This window comes from Peromyscus eremicus, chromosome 8a (genome assembly GCF_949786415.1).
Source record: "Peromyscus eremicus chromosome 8a, PerEre_H2_v1, whole genome shotgun sequence".
Taxonomy (NCBI): domain Eukaryota; kingdom Metazoa; phylum Chordata; class Mammalia; order Rodentia; family Cricetidae; genus Peromyscus; species Peromyscus eremicus.
In genome coordinates this window covers 77,543,153-77,559,538 of record NC_081423.1, presented here as the reverse complement: position 1 = coordinate 77,559,538, position 16,386 = coordinate 77,543,153, and the positions used below count along the sequence as shown (strand labels likewise).

General features: G+C 55.7%; 1 protein-coding gene across 1 annotated transcript; it reads right to left on the bottom strand.

Moving 5' to 3' along the window:
- Positions 1-566: 566 nt before the first annotated feature.
- Samd14 (sterile alpha motif domain containing 14) lies at positions 567-15,308 on the bottom strand. The gene is made up of 10 exons (XM_059271575.1): positions 14,985-15,308; positions 11,411-11,465; positions 5,755-5,927; positions 5,109-5,397; positions 3,973-4,060; positions 3,802-3,876; positions 3,562-3,721; positions 2,199-2,318; positions 1,963-2,118; positions 567-1,229 (listed from the first exon to the last, which is right to left on the bottom strand). The coding sequence occupies exons 2-10, from the start codon at positions 11,451-11,453 to the stop codon at positions 1,074-1,076; spliced, it is 1,260 nt and encodes a 419-aa protein (XP_059127558.1). The 5' UTR covers positions 11,454-11,465; positions 14,985-15,308; the 3' UTR covers positions 567-1,073.
- Between the last annotated feature and the right edge of the window lie 1,078 nt (positions 15,309-16,386).

Below are 16,386 nucleotides of genomic sequence, written 5' to 3'. Positions count from 1 at the left end.
ACCAGCACCTGAGAAGCTGGGTCAGCATGGCAACTGGACCCTCTACCTCTGAACATAGCCTACAAAGGACATGTGCCAGACCCACCCAGGGCTGGCCCAGGCCTCCCTGTAGCCTGGCAAACCTGAGCCAGCAACATTTGTCTGCTCTTGGCCCACTGAGGCCCTGACACACCCCAGGGCACCTGGGGAGCTGATGGACCTTTCTGATCCAGCAGCTTCCAGGCCACCCTCAGGTTGTGCCTCTGCCCGGCTAGGGTGACATAAGTCACCAGTTCAGTGCCACCTAGGCACTAGTCGGGGGAAATGTCCCGGGTCCCCAGCAGCTCCCATTTATCCTGCCCCCAGAGAAGGCTCAAGTACTCTCTGAGGAAGTGGATTCTAGCTCTGTGAAGGGGTCAAGGACCCACTCCTGACCCAGTGGAGAGGAGCAGTGCCATCCTGCCCGCTGGAACCTGCAGGGTAGTGAAGGGGAGAGGAAGAGCCCCCTGCCCCCCTCCTGCAGTCCTCACAGAGGCCAGCTTACCCCCACCCACCCCCACACTGCTCCCTCTTCTCCACTCGGAGGAGGTGTCTGGGAATCTACCCTGAGTGAGACTGCTGCAGTGCCCACTGGCCTCTCTGGGGAGAGCTGCTCTCCCACCACACAGCCACCTTCAAGAGCTGAGGAGACACAGCTCTGTCTCCCGTCGGGATGCCCAGGCTGCTCTCTGAGCCTAGGAATCCTGGTCACGTAGGGCCTCTCTCGAGAGCTCACTTCCTGTTCGGTTCCACTCTAGCCAGAGGGAAGAGGTTCAGCCTGAACTGGGCTCCTCCGGGCTCCAGATTTGCTGCGTTCCTGGCCTCTGCCCTGTTCGTCTGCCACCTGCTTCCCCCTGGAAATCTGTGCCAAACAAGTCCTTGAAATTGGGTGTATTCCTGGGCCCTCTCCCTGGCGTCTCCCTCCAGAGGACTCGGTCCAAACAGGGTGAGAGGGGTCCTGTACCCCAAGAACCTGGTGCCTAGACCCTACTTCCCTGGTGAGGCCCATGCAGGTGGCTGCAAGTGCACCGGGGTGCCAGCCCCGCCAGCCGTCCCTAGCTCTTCTTGGCCTCATGCTCACGGCGCCGCAGCTTCTCACGCTGCCGGGCGGTCTTCTCCTGCGCCTTCCGTTCCTTCTCAGCAGCCGCTGCCAGCTCCTTCAACTTCCGCTTCACCAGCGCCCGGTCATGCGAGTTGCTAAGCCCCAGGCTCTGGGAAGAAACCCAGAATGAAGGGAAGAGGCCCAGAACGCCCCTCCCACGTACTCCCCGCAGACCTCTGGAGTCTGCTCTGAAGAAGGGCCTTTGCCTAGGGACTGGGCCTCAAGGGAAGAGGACTGGGTTGCAAGTGATCATAGAGATGACCACTGGCACTAAGCCATCTGTGCCCCATCCTTGGCTCCAGATCCTCAACCTAGGTACCATGACCCTGCCCAACCTCCCGAGGTCCTCAGGATGGAGAGTGATTGGCTCATGGTCACACTGCTAGGCGGCAAGGTCTCTCCCCATTTCAAGATTTCCTGTGGGGTTGTCCTTCAAACCCAGGAACCTACAGGTGTTGGAAGCTACCTCTCTACACTATCCCCTTAGCACAACCCCTAGCATCAGGCTCTGAGACCGAATGTGGCGTGGAGCTGGCCAGGAAAGAGGCCTGGCTTCCCAACATTGGACGGTAGTCCAAAGGGCAAGGTCAACAACACCTGGGCTGGAGCTAGGTCAAATGGAAGTGGTGGGCTTGAGTTTCAACTCAGACTGGGGAGTCACACTACACTGCAAAGATTAGGTCAGACCCTTGCATTGAGGTCAGAAGCCAGGCCGCAGGCGGCTAGACGGGGAGGAAATCCCAGGTCAGTTCAGGAGACAAGTCAGGGCCAAAAGTCAGGACAAAGGGGGTCCTTATCTTGGAAGGCCACCTCAATCTGGCGTATCTCGCACCCTGACCAACCTTCAGTCTGCTCCCATCCAGCTGCAGGAGCTGCGGCCCGTCCACCTGTCGGGCAGCAAACTCGGCAGTATACTGTTCCAGGTTGAGGCTGCGCAGCCACTGGCCCACCTGCTGGCTGGTCCAGTGTTGTATGGTGGGGAGGGACTCATCCAGGAACTGTGGTAGAGACGGGGAGAGTCAAGGGAGCCCGGCCTGTGGCCAGGTCCCCAGCAGGTCCGAAGGCTAGCCTGACTCACCTCATCCGAAGACTGGGACAGCGTGTGGTAGGGATAGGAGCACTTGGACTCCTGTCGAGGACCGCTGGGGATCTTGGGGCTGCTGCTGGGAGGGGTGGAGTCATCACTCAGGGTGGATTCCTGGACAGAAAGGGATGTGTGCTGAGGGGCAAGTTCACCTACCCGCCCCCCCCCAGCCCATCACCTTGACCAGATGGACCTGAAATAGTGGACTAGACACCAGCAGTTGTTCCGTGCTCCTGACCATGAACCCAGACACAGGCTGTGATGACTCAAGGGACACACTAGGACCTGAGCCCTCTAGGGAGCTGGCTACCCAGAGGAGCTGGTGCTAGCATTGAGTCGAGCAGAAGGACTAACAGGAGTGGAGGAGGCTAGGTGCTGCTGCCTTCAGGTGGTCCACCAGGATTTCCCCAAGGCTGGGTCACGTGTCCCTGTTACATGGAAGCCCTCTCCTAGGCCTCTTGCATCCCGGCTGGTGGGTACCCTCATTGGCCTCCCATCTCTGTGTCTCACTCAGCAGGGTGTCCCCTGGGACCAGCACAAAGGAAAGAAGGGAGGGACTGAGGAAGGCTGCCCGGTGGTCAAAGGACAGAGTTGCACATCAGAAGGGTCTCCCCTGAACCCCGAGATTTATGATTCTCCTAAGTCCTGGCACCACACACATCTGTGCACATCTGGGAGCAAGCCCCTTTTCTCTGGGCCTCATTTGCTTACAGTGCAGATAATAATGCCTGCCTTGCCTACATCACAGTGAAAGCCACGCATGAGTCCTGGGCTCCGTGAAGTCTAGCCGCCTGTGAGCATATGGAGACATTAGTATTGCTTGTGTGGATGGTTCTCGTTTCCTGGGGTCTGAAGCTTTCAGAGCACTAGGTGGGGGACCTGCTCATCTCTCTGTCTCTAAAAATGTCCCACCATGCAGGTGGCCAGCTCTTGATGGTGTAGTCCAGGCCTGACTGAGGCAGAAGAGTTCGAAACAAGGGGGCCTCAGAGTGAGCAGCAGGGACTCGGTGCTCCCACACCAGTGCCGAGTGGAGGAAGCAGTGTGAATGGGTACGAATGCACGAGCCAATGAATGAATGAATGAAGCCAGAGAAGATGGAAGTCATGAGTCACTAGGTGACTCTGTGGAGGGACATGATGGGTCCCAGAAAAACCTAGGTCCCAGTCCAAGCCCAGATGAAGTATGTCCTTGTCTTAAGGCTGGAAGCCAGTGTGGGACAAGAAAGTCCTGGGGTTCCACTGGCAAGCACGGCACACTCTTGGGCTACAGAGTAAAACTGCCTCAGGGGGCAAGAAGACAGACGGAAGGGAGAGCCGATGATAAGAGGGAAGGAGAAGAACAAAGACCCGGGCTTACCTGGGAAGCTGACTTCTTGGGGCTGAAGCCCTCATGTTTGGGGGAACAGGCTGGGGAGGTGGTGCTCCCTGAGGAAGCAGAGCCTTTGCCGCTGTCTGTGAACCAGGAAAAGGGCAGGAACGGGGAGCTCCCTGTCCTTCCAGAACCTTCTACGGACTCCCTGTGGAGAAAACATCCAGCATGGTGTGGGTGTCCAGGAGAGGATGGGAGCCGTGGGTGGGTACCGCGGGTGCCTCTCACCTGCTGCCCATGGACAGGCGGTTGCTACCCTTCTCCTTCCGGCTCTTGCTGGTGGAAGCTCGGCGGAGAGTGACCCTGTAAGGAGGCAAGGGGAATGGAGCACACCTGCCCACTGTGATGTTCAGACCCCAGCAGCTCCAAGGACCCATGCAAGACCTGCCCCCCACTCACCCCAGGTCCAGGAACTTTCTGCGAGTCTTCTTGTCCAAGCCGATGGTGGGGCTGGCAGGCTCAGGGGGGCTGGCATCCCGGCTGTCATCTTTAGAAGAGTGGGAAGAAAAAAACTGAAGTGGTGGTGGTTTGCTTGCCTCCTGCTGCTGCCCATGTGGGGTGGTAGACATTTCTTGACTTAGAATTAGACCATCTGGCTCTGGGGTTCTTCACTAGCTGTGTGACCCAGGAGAAGACACTCTCTCTGTTTTTGAGTTCCCCATCATTTCAAACATAGAGACATGCCCATTTTACAGTATCTAATAGGAGCCCAGGCTTTTGCCTTTTACAAACTGTAAAGGCAAGCCGGGCGGTGGTGGTGCACGCCTTTAATCCCAGCACTCAGGAGGCAGAGCCAGGCGGATCTCTGTGAGTTCGAGGCCAGCCTGGTCTACAGAGCGAGATCCAGGACAGGCACCAAAACTACACAGAGAAACCCTGTCTTGAAAAATAAAACAAAACAAAAAAACAAAAAAAAGCAAAAGTGTGAAAGCACTTTATAACTGAGAAAATAGGGCTATGAATGTTTGTTTTCATTTGTTTTTGAGACAGGGTCTCAATGAAACCCAGGCTGGCCTGGAATTCCCTATGTGGCCTTGGACCCCTGATTTTCCTGTCCTCACCTCCTGGGTACCGCAATTACCAGAGTACATCACCATATGTGGTGTGCTGTGACCAGGGCTTCCTGCATGCTAGGTATACTACTGACTTTATCTTGGCCATCTTCTAACTAGCCTTTCAATCTTGGCTCAAATGTCACCTCCTCAGGGAAGCCTTTCAGGTCAGGCTAGACTCTTCAGCAACTGTGCGTGTGTCCCGTCCCCCCTGCCCCCCCCATAGCTTTTATTACATTTGTAACTATATGTTAATTACGGGGTGGTTTGGTTGTTTCTTTCCTAAGCTACACGTCCCCAGAGGCCAAGGACTGTGTCACTGCTCTGTTTGGTCCCAGAGATGTCTGTCATGTAGTGAGCTTCTGTAAATGAAGAATGGAACCTGCTGGCCATCCTTCCACTTCCCAAGTAGCCACCATACCGGCTGGCCAAGCTGCAGTTCCCGTGCTCGCCCGCAGGGGGCGTCGCGCCTGCCGGGCTCACCTTCGCTGTGCGGCTCTGCTCGGGGATAGCGGCGCACGAAGCTGGGGGAGCTGTCCGAGGAGGGTGCGGAGCGCGGAGGCGAGCCGGAGGTGGCCGCAAGGCCCTCATGCGAGGCGGCGTTGTGCAGGGGCCGGTAGCGGGCGAGGGGCGAGGGCGGCGGCTCGTCCTCATCCAGGCTGCGCCTCAAGCCGGGGGGCTCCAGGCAGAAGGAGCCGCTGGCGGGGGAGCCGGGGCCCGAGTGCAGAGGCGAGCGCAGCCGGTGCAGGGGGCTACCGCAGCCGTCGGTCACCTAGAAGAAGGGCAGCCGCTCATCCAGCGCCCCCTCCTCACTCCCTGGGGCCTGGAAGGGTGGGTTCCTTGGGCCAGGGGATGAGGAGTGCCTGAGCAGTGACAGGGGAGAAATGGGTGATCACATGAAGTGAGGATATCCTGCTTCATTTGCTAACGGCGGGGTTACCCCGATTCCTGCGGCTCTCCACTTCTTCGTCTGTGAAATGGGCTAACACTTTTTCTACAGTGGTACGGGAGCCAGAAGTGAACGGCTAGCTGACCTTGGGGTGGATGACTGTCAGATCTCTGGGGGCGCACTTCCCTGGAAGGGGGTGATGGTGATCCAGGGGGCAAGACGTGAGTGCGTGTGTGTTACCCCAACCTTGCCTCCGGGCCCATCGGAGCCTTCACCATCCTCGGCAGAGCTGGCACTGTCACGTAGCCTGGAGCGGGAAGGCCGGTGTCTCCGGCCCTTGGCCAACAGCTGGGCCCGGGCTTTGTGTAAGCTGCTGTCCAGTCTGGTGGTCTCTGGTACGGCCAAGTCCAGGTCTGCGAACAGAGACCAGAGCCACCTCAGACGGCCACCCTGCCTCACACCGCAGACATTCAGCTGGTTGCTTGGGGGTGCGGTCCACCAGGGCTGTAGGACTCCCAACCCCACCTGCTAGTGCCTGCACGCGGCACAACATGCCTGGCCCTCCCGTGGGCGTGGCTGAGCTCTGTGCAGACATTCACAGAAGCAGGCGGAGAGGAGGCACACCCGCCTGGATCCTAAAGTCTGGGTGAGGGTTGGCAAGCATTGAAATGGGTGGGAAGTAGGGAGTAGGGATGGCACCTCTGGGTGGCAGGAAGTAGCTCTGTGGGGACCACCGGGATGAATCTGCCATGCACCCAGTGTGATGTGCGCGCGCGCGCACACACACACACACACACACACACACACACACACGCACACACATCACTCTCCTCCTCAGAGCTCCCTGGCGATGGCGGGCTACAGCATTTGGAATACGTTTACAGCCGAGCCAACTAGGACTCAAGAAGGTAAGTGATGACTGACTGGAGCCACTGGCTAGTAACAGTCTGGGGTCTGGGGGTGTGGCTCCAGAAAGGGACCCTCCTGGGGACACGATCTTGCTGTGCCACACTCAGGACTGTATTTAAGGATAGCATGAGGAAGAGGGGCGCCCACACGCCAACGTCAGTCTCAGGAGCAAAGCTCCCATAGGCCCTTACAGCTTGTCTCTTGGGTCCTGGGCTCTACCGTCCAGTGCTAGACCCTGCTAGAAGCTGGGGGGAGTCGGCACCTCCTGGGCTGTGCAGAAAGTACTCCGTGGTCACACTTTCACGTTTTGTTTGCCTGCCTGGTACAGAGCATCTTGTTCTGGCCCTGACCTTGGTACTGGGGTCTTCCCGGGCTTCAGGATGGGTCAGTTCGTTCCTGTTCACCCCTTGCTTAGTACCTCTGCCCCCCCCCCACTCCATACTTCACACCCACTCGTCTTGCCTGCTCCTCTCTCATCTGTAGACATGCCAAAGGTACCCCTACTTAACGGCCACTTGGTCTATTCCCAGCCCTGACTCCTCCACTAAATACCGAGCCTGAGCACAGAAGCCCCTGCCAGGGAACCCACAAACCAGCCCCCAAACCCAGTGCCTCAGCCAAACATAACCCATAAAAGCACACCCTTTTGCCTTTAATCCCAGCACTCATGAGGCAGAGGCAGATGGATCTCTGAGTTCAAGTCCAGCCTGGTCTACAGAGCTAGTTTCAGAACAGCCAGTGCTACACAGAGAACCCTGTCTAACACACACACACACACACACACACACACACACACACACACACTCACTCACACACTCATTGGATTGCCTTAATCAGACTTGTTACCTCCTAAGCCAATCAATGGTCTACCCAAGTCATCCGAGTCGGACAGCTCTGAGCTACCCTTCTCCCTCAGCCCTCCTAGACCCCGTTCCCACATGTTCGCTGCTCCTTGTCTCCTCTGCTGGATATTCAGCAGGGTCTTCAGTTCACAGCCTTTCTTTTTTCCCATGGCTCTCCTCCTGGTTGGTCTCCCTATCCTGGTAAACAGTGGGCTCCATCCTTCCTGCTACTCAAGCTAAACCCTGGGTCTTTTTTGACTCTCCTTCCCCCCACCCCCGCCACCTTACCCCCTTTCTAACAAATGAGTTTAGCTGTATTCCTGTTAGCCCCGCCCTCAAAATAGCTAGTCCTGTTGAAATACAGAGGGGAAGCCTGAGACTGTTTTCAATGAGAGTCAAAACGATCCAGGGTAATAATGGAGGTGAAGAATGGCGGAGGGTGATGCAAGCCTGGCTGGGGGTGAGCATGGTGGAGGTGGACCAGAACTTGAGCACACGGCAGGGTGCATTGTGTTATTTTCTCTACTTCTGAGGATGTCTGAGGTTCTAATTTTTTAAAACTATTATTTAGCTATCTTTGTTGGGGGGGGTATATGCATTTGAATGCAGATACCCTCAGAGTTCAGAAGGAACTGGATCCTTCTGGAACTGGAGTTACAGGCTGTTGTGAGCTGCCTGACCATGGGTGCCGAGAACTGAACTCGGGTCCTTTACAAGAGCCGTACCTACTCTAAACTGCCCACTCTACAGCCCAAGCTCTTAGGTTTATCGGTGAGTTTACACACGCATTTGTGTGCACATACAGAGAGGGGTGAGAAAGAGGAGGGGAGAGGAGGGGGAAAGAAGGGCAGGGGCGGGGAGAGGAGCACCAGGTCTAGGTCCCTGTCACCTCACACCTGCTGTTGTGTGGCCTCCTGCTCTCTGGTCACGTTTAGTGTTTTCCAGCACATCAGCCAATGATCCTAATGCTATGGGGTGTCAGCTCTGTCACTCCCCTGCTCAGAACCATCTCAGGCAGAGGCAGAGCCAAAGTTCTCCCGGCGGCAGCCTTCGAGACTCAGTCTGTGTTCCTCACCTCCCTGTGCTTCTGCCTCCATCCGCTCCTTCCACCCAGTCTGCGCCTCAAAGTCTTGGCATGTATAACACCCTCCCCTATATACTCCAGAGTGCCATACCTGTCTTTTCCTGTATCACACATCACTCTCTGGCATCCGAATACCTTTCTTATTTAAGCTTGCCTCTTTCCACCTATGAGACTTTCAGCTCCATAAGCACAGAGTTTTCCGTCTATGACTGTACCACGGGCACTGGACAGCACCTGGCCCACAGCAGGTGCCTAGTGGATACTCTCTTAAAGAAAGAAAAGGAACTGTCCTGAATGGACAAGAAAACAATAGCGACCAGGGATACTGCCTCAGATTTGGTTGCAGGCCATAAGGAGATTTGGGGTTTTTCAAGGCAGGGTTTCTCTGTGTAGTTCTGGCTGATCTGGAACTTGCTCTATAGACCAGGTTGGCCTCAAACTCAGAGATTTTGCTGCCTCCCTCTGCCTCATGAGTGCTGAGATTAAAGGTGTGCGGCACCACCCACCACTGCCTGGCCAGAGGAGATTTTCTAAGGAGAGGGAATGGTGTAGCCCTGGGTTTGAGGTGTCAAGGAACAGCCAGGAACAGCCTGATTGAAGACGGTAGACTCAGAGGCCGAGGCATTTGTCCAGGGGTGTGGTGAGGGGCTGGGAGGGGACAGCTACTGTCAGGACTGCTCTTTTGGATCCAGATGTGACTCACTTGGGTCCTGATGAAGAGCATCCCGGTTCCCTGGAAGCAGCCCGGAGCCGGTAATAGCTCACACTGCTCCAAGTGCTTCACAATTACCGGTCACTGAAACCTCCTACAATCTCAGAGGAAGAAACTCAGGATCCCCAGGGCAGCCTTAATTTGCCCAAGAGCATAGAGCTGGTAAGAGCTAGCTGGGGTCAAAGACAGGCAGGCTGGCTTGTTTGGAAGTATCAGATACATCAGCTGTGCGATTTCTGAACAGAGAAGGAGGCAACATTGTGTCTAAGCCCTCATTTTAAGGGTGGAGAAACTGAACTCGGACAAGAGAGGTCTGGTCAGTTGTGTGGAGGGAGTAAAGGTAGTGTCCAGGTCTCCTGGCCCTTGGGCCAGCGCTCTGACTTCCTCTCCATGGCCTGCACCCAGCTGGTATCCAGCCATCTGCGTCAGGGTGATGGGTCCTTGCTCCACATGGCAACATGGGTATTACCCATAGTCTGGAGAGCAAAGGGTCTCCCGAGGGCGTGGGGGGTACAAAGCAAAGTGGGGCCCAGTCTCACCAGGGTTCCTCAAACCCTCCTTCCATCTGTTCCCTTCCCAGCCTCCCGCTCTGGGCCCTGGGCAGTGGGAGTGATGAATATTTAATTGTTTTCTTATGAGGAAGCACTCCAGGCAGTGCCCAGCTACCTCAGCAGACAGGAGGAAAACAAGAAAGGATTGGTGAGGAGCATGGGGTGGGAGGTGGGGCGAGAGGAGACAGAAAAGCCCTCCCCCCACTAAGGGAAGCTCACCTCTGTGGACCTGCCAAGGTTAGGCTGGACTTGTGTAGGGCCAGCCTCAGAGATGGAGAAATGCTGCCGGGGGTGGGGTGGGGGGGTGGGGGGTGTGAGCGGGGTGGGGGGTGGGGGCTGGGAAGGAGCAGTGTTCCCAGAAGCACTGAGACGACACTGCTGGCATGACCAGGGCCAGTGGCGACGGCAAGGAGGAAGAGGAGAAAGGCAGAGATGGGAGGAAGCAGGAGAAGCTGGAGCCCTCTGGCACCCACGTTAAGGAGCCCCTGGGAGTTACACACAGGAGTCACCCACTCAAATCTAGCTGGAGGACAGCTTGTCCACAACACAGCCACAGAACCCACTGACAGCTCTGCCTCTCTAAATGGTAGTGTATATGTGGACACCAGTGGATGCTGAAGGCATGGGCAGACAGAGACATGGAGGCCCTGTGTGTGTGTGTGTGTGTGTGTGTGTGTGTGTGTGTGTGTGTGTGAGAGAGAGAGAGAGAGAGAGAGAGAGAGAGAGAGAGAGAGAGAGATATCTCAGGCACTTATATATGTAAGTTGGAGAAAATGTATGGTGTCTGAACTGGAGTAGACAGAGGTTTAGCCCAATTCTGCTGCTAACTTGTCATGCGATTTATTTATTTTTTCATTCATTCTCTGGGTGCATATGTGTGTGAGTGCATATGCACGTGTGCATAGAAGCCAGAGGTTGATGGCCTCAATCCCTCTCCATCTGAGTTTTTGAGACAGGGACTCTCGCTGAACCTAAAGCGGTTAGCCTGGCTGGCCAGCAAGCCCAGGAATCCTGCCTTCCTGTGGCAGCACCAGGATTACAGGCGTGCACGGCTATGTCAGTTTCATTATTATTGCTGTTGTTGTTGAGATAGGGTTTCTCTGTGTAGCCCTGGCTGTCCTGGAACTCTCTATGTAGACCAGGCTGGCCTCAAACTCACAGAGATCCACCTGCTTCTGCTTCCCAAGTACAGGGATTAAAGGCGTGTGCCACCACGCCCGGCTTGTGCTCCGTTTTTATGTGGCTGTTTGGGACTGAACTCAAGTCTCCATGCTTTGATGCTATTTTTTAAAATTATTATTATAGTGTGTGTGTGTGTGTGTGTGTGTGTGTGTGTGTGTGTGTGTGATAGTACACATGGAGGGCAGAGGATAACTTTTGTGGAGCCGATTCTCTCCTTCATCCTTTATGTGGGTTACGGGAATCAAAGGCAGGTTGTACAGCTAGTGCCTTTATCTGCGGAGCCATCTCACTAGCCTCCATGTGATCTTTTCTTTCGGAGCTGAGGACCGAACCCAGGGCCTTGTGCTTGCTAGGCAAGTGCTCTACCACTGAGCTAAATCTCCAACCCCCTCCATGTGATCTTTAAAGCAAGTCACATCAGCACTCTGCATCCTACACCCCTTGTCTGTACAACTAACATAATTTTAGAATCAAAGGATACCCTGCATGTGAGATCAGTTGCACACCATGTCTTGAAGTGCCCTATCTGCCCTTATCCCATGCCATGCTCAGTAGACATGAAGGAAGGGCCCCATGGCTAGGTCTACCGCTAGACACAAAGTCACACAGAACTTACCAAAAACTTCATCCACAGGTTCTCGGAGCTTTGACGAAGCCATGACTCAAGAGAGCTGGGAAGGATAAAAAGGAGAGAGAGAGAGAGAGAGAGAGAGAGAGAGAGAGAGAGAGAGAGAGAGAGAGAGAGAGAGAGAGAACCTGGATAAGAGGTTCAAGTTGGTTGTGGCAGTAAAGTCAATAGCTTCCCGATTCCCGCCCACTCACTGTCTTCCTTTCCTTAGAACTCTCCCTTTGGTCCTTGGAAGAGAAGCCTGTGAGCGCTGAGGCAGGAGACATTAGCAGGAAAGTCAGAGCAAAGCCACTCCAGGGCACAGACTCAAGCCAGCCAGGAGTCTAACTACTACTGGCTGTTGACTTCACATAGGTCTCTGCATTGCCTTAGGCTCTCCAATCACTAGCTCCCCTGCTCCCCCCAGAAAGCCTCCATCATCATCATCAACTGTTCAAATCAAATCTAGAAGTCACGGAGGTTAGTAAAGCCCGAGCTCTCGTTTTACACAGAGACAGAAGAGGAAGTGGCTGGCCCAAGATTTCGCAGCAATTAATGGCAGGTACAGATTTAAAACCCAGGTTCTTCCATCCATTTGCCTACCTAGCTTTCTATTTATCTGCTTGTTGTCCTTCTCTCCTTTCCTCCCTCCCTCCCTTCCTTCCTCCCATCCATCCATCCATCCATCCATCCAACATCTATTATATCCATACATCTAGCCATCTTTGCATCTATCAGCTGTCCATCTTCCATCCATCATCCCATCCAGCTCTTCCTCCTCCATCACTGGGGCCCTCGCCACCTGCTTTTCTGAACTGTGTGGGAAGCTGGCATCACCAGCAGGGCCGTTCACTGTTTCAGACAGAATCCAAGCTCTCACAGTGCTTGACAGACTCACAGATGCAACAGGGCATTGAGTCTTCACAGCAGAACATCTCTGACGCATTCAGACTGTTCCGGGAAGGAGTGTGGATGGGCAGAGTTGGGCTGCTGTTTGGGTTAGGTATCTGTTTTGTTTTGTTGTGGGAAGCAAGAAGAGCAGGAAGGAAGGAAGGGAAAGAGGAGAAATGCATCAGAAACACCTCGGGTGGCCTTCCTAACAGGTACACAAGACACGGATAAGAGAGGGAAGGGGCTGGATAGATGGCTTAGTGGTTAAGAGCACCGGTTGCTCTTCCAGAGGTCCTGAGTTCAATTCCCAGCAACCACATGGTGGCTCACAACCATCTATAGTGGGGCCTGATGCACTCTTCTGGCATAAAGGCGTACATGCAGGCAGAGCACTCATATACAATAAATAAAAAAATATTAAAAGAGAGGAGGGATGGAGGGATGGAGGGAGGGAGCACAGAGGGAGCATAGGGGCCACTGAGGGCTCAGGGCAGGGAGACACTGGATGGCTGAGACATAATCTCCAGTTATTTTGAATTCTTTGGTCTCACTGGACTGGACCACATGCCCTCTAGTTCTCCTATCATGTCACACACTTCACAGACATCATGTCTCTATGAGCTACTGGGCTTGGCTTGCCATCTTGGTATCCCCCACTTTATAGGTGAACCTTAATATACAATAGCTCAGAAGCAGATGTTGACCCAGTCTCCTGCTTCCCAGCCCTATCCTAGAGGCATGACCTGCAGTTTCGGTGTCGCTCATGAGGATACTCTCGGGGGAGGCCTGGGGTAGAGGGAGGGGAGCTGGTCTGCACTGGCTAGGATTAAGGCGAGCATTAAAACCACCTCCACTAGGCTTCAGGGATGCTTGGAGCTGGGCCAAAACATGCCATATGGGAGAGGTCAGCAATGGCTCAGCAAGGACCCCTTTGCCATCCTTGAACTCTGAGAACTAGTAGCCAAGATCTAGAATATTCCTTCCTGGCCCAGGAGGCCAGATGAGAACATAGGTCGGCCCTCAACATAAACTATCTCTCTTCATTGGATCACAAAGCCTGCTCTGGCTAGGGTCCAGCTGCCCCTTCTCCAGACTGTTGTCTTAGGTTGGGCTCCCCCTGCCCCACCTCTCAACCCCCATTTGTCTACACTGTTTGAAAGCTACTTCCCCAATCCCTGAGGAATGGAGACCTTTTCATACTTTACTGGTTTCCTGCTTGGGTCTTATCCCTCCTTCTCAGACGAGCCATGTGCTCTCCTCACAGACTAGAGACTCAGGACAGGAGCTGCTTTTCCCACCAGAATGGCTGCTCTCTGCAGACAACACGGAGAAGACCAGCCCATGTTCTTTACTGAAGGCTCCAGTCCAGGGGAGAGGCCCTGATGTGCACCGAGGACTGTTTTAGCCCCTTTGGGTGGACTGGGGCCTCCAGCTCAGACTCAGCCCATCCTGATTCAGCACAAACTGCTTCCTTTATCTCTGTCTTTAATGGCCTGCTCCTGTAACTGTGTGTGTGTGTGGGGGGGGGGGGGGCTTTCTGCACTATCCCATGTGAAAACTCCATGGAAGCGTAATACCCTGGAGATCACCTGCCCCAGCCACCCAAAACCCAGCCTTGGAAAATTAGATACCCAGCCTCACCCAGCCTCTCACTCCTACACACACCCTGTCACTCACAGGTGTTCAGCTACACAAGGGTGGAAACGAAACCTGTTCCCTTGGACAACCTTTGGGTCCCTTGTCACCAGACCACTCCCTTCCCCAACAGCTACCAGTTCCTAGAGGACCCTTAGTGACCTCTGACCATTCTCTGGGAAAAGGGAAGGCAGGTGATTTCCAAGCCACCTGGAGCCCAGGGGAAGGAGAAGCAAAACAAAAGGTATACAACCTGGGACTGGAGCAGAAGGAGCAACTAGCGGACCCAGAGGTGGAGACTGAGCCCACAGGGAGCTGAGAAGAAAGATCAAGAAAGAGCAGACCCAGGAGGTTCAGGAAAAGCAGCTGGGCAGCCCGAGGCCCCACCATGGGGTGAGAGAAGAACAGAACCTGCCCCACAAGCCAGGGGCGAGAAGGGGGCCCAAGTAGAAGAGTGGGGAGAGAGGGGGAGAGGGAAAGGGAGGGGGGGGGAGAGGCAGCTGACAAGTCGCAGAAGTGGGTGCCCGGCAGGCTGGCATGGGGGAAGCAATTGTAGAGCCACGGAGGCCGTGCCCCTCCCATGGCACCAGCCTTCAGCCAGCCCAGGCTTGGAGCAGTCCGCAGGAGTTTGACAAGCCATCAAAGCGCCACGGAAGATGGGGTTGGGGGACAGGGCACCTACTCCAATCATAGAGTCCCCTCTCCCTAATCACAGAGGGTAGAGCAGTTTCTCCAACCCACCGGCCCAACTGCCCGGGTAGGAAGGAGTTAAGGCCTCTCCCCCTGCCCCCACACCAGTTTCTCTTTCTTTTTCCTCTTTCTTTTCTTTTTTAAAAATTAATTTCCTCAGGCAGGAGGAAGGGGATTAGGGACACAAATCCTATTTCAGTTTCCTCCCGACAGCCCAGCTCCCCGGTCCAGTGAGGTCTCCCTAGGGATAGAGGAAGAAAGGCCCTTGTGGCTTATATTCATCTAGCCACCCTGCGGGGGTCTCACCTTGAGTCCAGCAGTCTCTGGCCCCGCTTCCCCTTCCACCCTAGGGGTCCCGGCCCCTCACCTCCAGCATCCGTCATTTTCAGCGTCCAGCGCCCCGGGAACCCCTCAGGCCCATGGTGCTCGAGGCGAGTACCGGGCGGGAGAGGGGCGGAAGACTTTCACCCCGGCCGCGGGGGGCTCCGGGCGGGCTCGAGTCGCTCCATCCCGGAGTGTTGTAGGGGGGATCGGAGGGGAGGGTCCCAGAGCCGGAAAGAATGGAGAGGCGAGGTGTGTAGGGATGCAGGGAGAAAGGTCTGCGGGAAGCAGGAGGCGCGGGCGGGGCTGGACAGGGAAACCTGACGGCGGGAGGATGTTCCGTGTGTGCGTGCGTGTACGTGTGTGTGTGTGTGTGTGTGTGTGTGTGTGTGTGTGTGTGTGTGTGTGTGTGTGTGAGAGAGAGAGAGAGAGAGAGAGAGAGAGAGAGAGAGAGAGAGAGAGAGCCTGAGAGCCAGAGAGCCACCTCCCGCCCCGCCCCCGCCAAGCCCCGCGGATCTAGGACCCTCGCGCCACAGGCGGATTTGTGCAGCGTCGCGGTGGCTAGGTCCGTGGGGGTCGCCTGGGATCAGGCAATGCGGGGGGCGCTTGTGGGGATGCCGGTCGCCCGGGAGACAAAGAGCGGGAGGGAGGGAGGGAGGAGGAGGAGGCGGGCGGGCGGGGCGGAGGCCGCAAGGACCGCGGGGAGGAGGCGGCGGGTGCCCGCGGCGGGGCCAGGGATCCCAATTGCGCCGCTACTTCTTGGACCCGCGGAGACGCGGCGCTAGGGAGTCTGCGCGCTAGGAGCCGGCGAGTAGCAGCGAAGCGACAGGGGTGGGGTGGGGGGGTGTGGGGGCGGTCGGCTTCGGGAGGCACGGGGCTTTCCGCCTCCTCTGCAGGGTCTGTGAGGGCTCCTAATTCTCTCGTTCTTTTATTCAACAAGCATCCGCTGAGCAGCCAGCCTGGGCGCGGAAGCTGGAGGGGGACCACCGTGGAACAGAACAAACCTGGTCCAGTGCTGTCGGGGTTCAGCCCAGTGGGATTTCCCAAGACTGAAAGCTGTGGGTGCCGGAATGAAAAAGACACTTCAAGTTCTGGAGGGGGCGTGCACCCGAGGCACTGGAGTAGGGCACAGGGAGGATTCCTAGAGGTGTGTGGCTACTGCAGGCCAGGCTACGGGAGACTTGCTCATGAACATTGCTGGGTGGATGGACCAGCGGGGAAAATGAGCTGGAGCTGGAGGGTTGATTCATTTTGCTTCCCACCCCGCCCTCCACCCCCAAAAAGGCTAACCTAGGAGGGAGGAGCTTCAACATGCATTTTAGGAAAATTCGTTGGGCACCCCAGTGGAGAATGGACTGCAGGGGGCAGCCGGAAGTCTGGCGCCGGCCTCAAGGGATTGCTGGAAGATGACAGCAGTGGGCATGAAGATTAAAGATCAAGCTGAGAGC

What these genes read in the sequence shown, in the direction of transcription:
- Samd14 (XM_059271575.1), bottom strand. Translation starts at nt 11,453, where the DNA reads ATGGCTTCGTCAAAGCTCCGAGAACCTGTGGATGAAGTTTTTG. An exon ending in TGTCCCAGTCTTCGGATGAG is followed by an intron (nt 2,119 to 2,198) that starts GTGAGTCAGGCT and finishes TCTCTACCACAG; the next exon opens with TTCCTGGATGAGTCCCTCCC. An exon ending in TGGATGGGAGCAGACTGAAG is followed by an intron (nt 1,230 to 1,962) that starts GTTGGTCAGGGT and finishes GTTTCTTCCCAG; the next exon opens with AGCCTGGGGCTTAGCAACTC.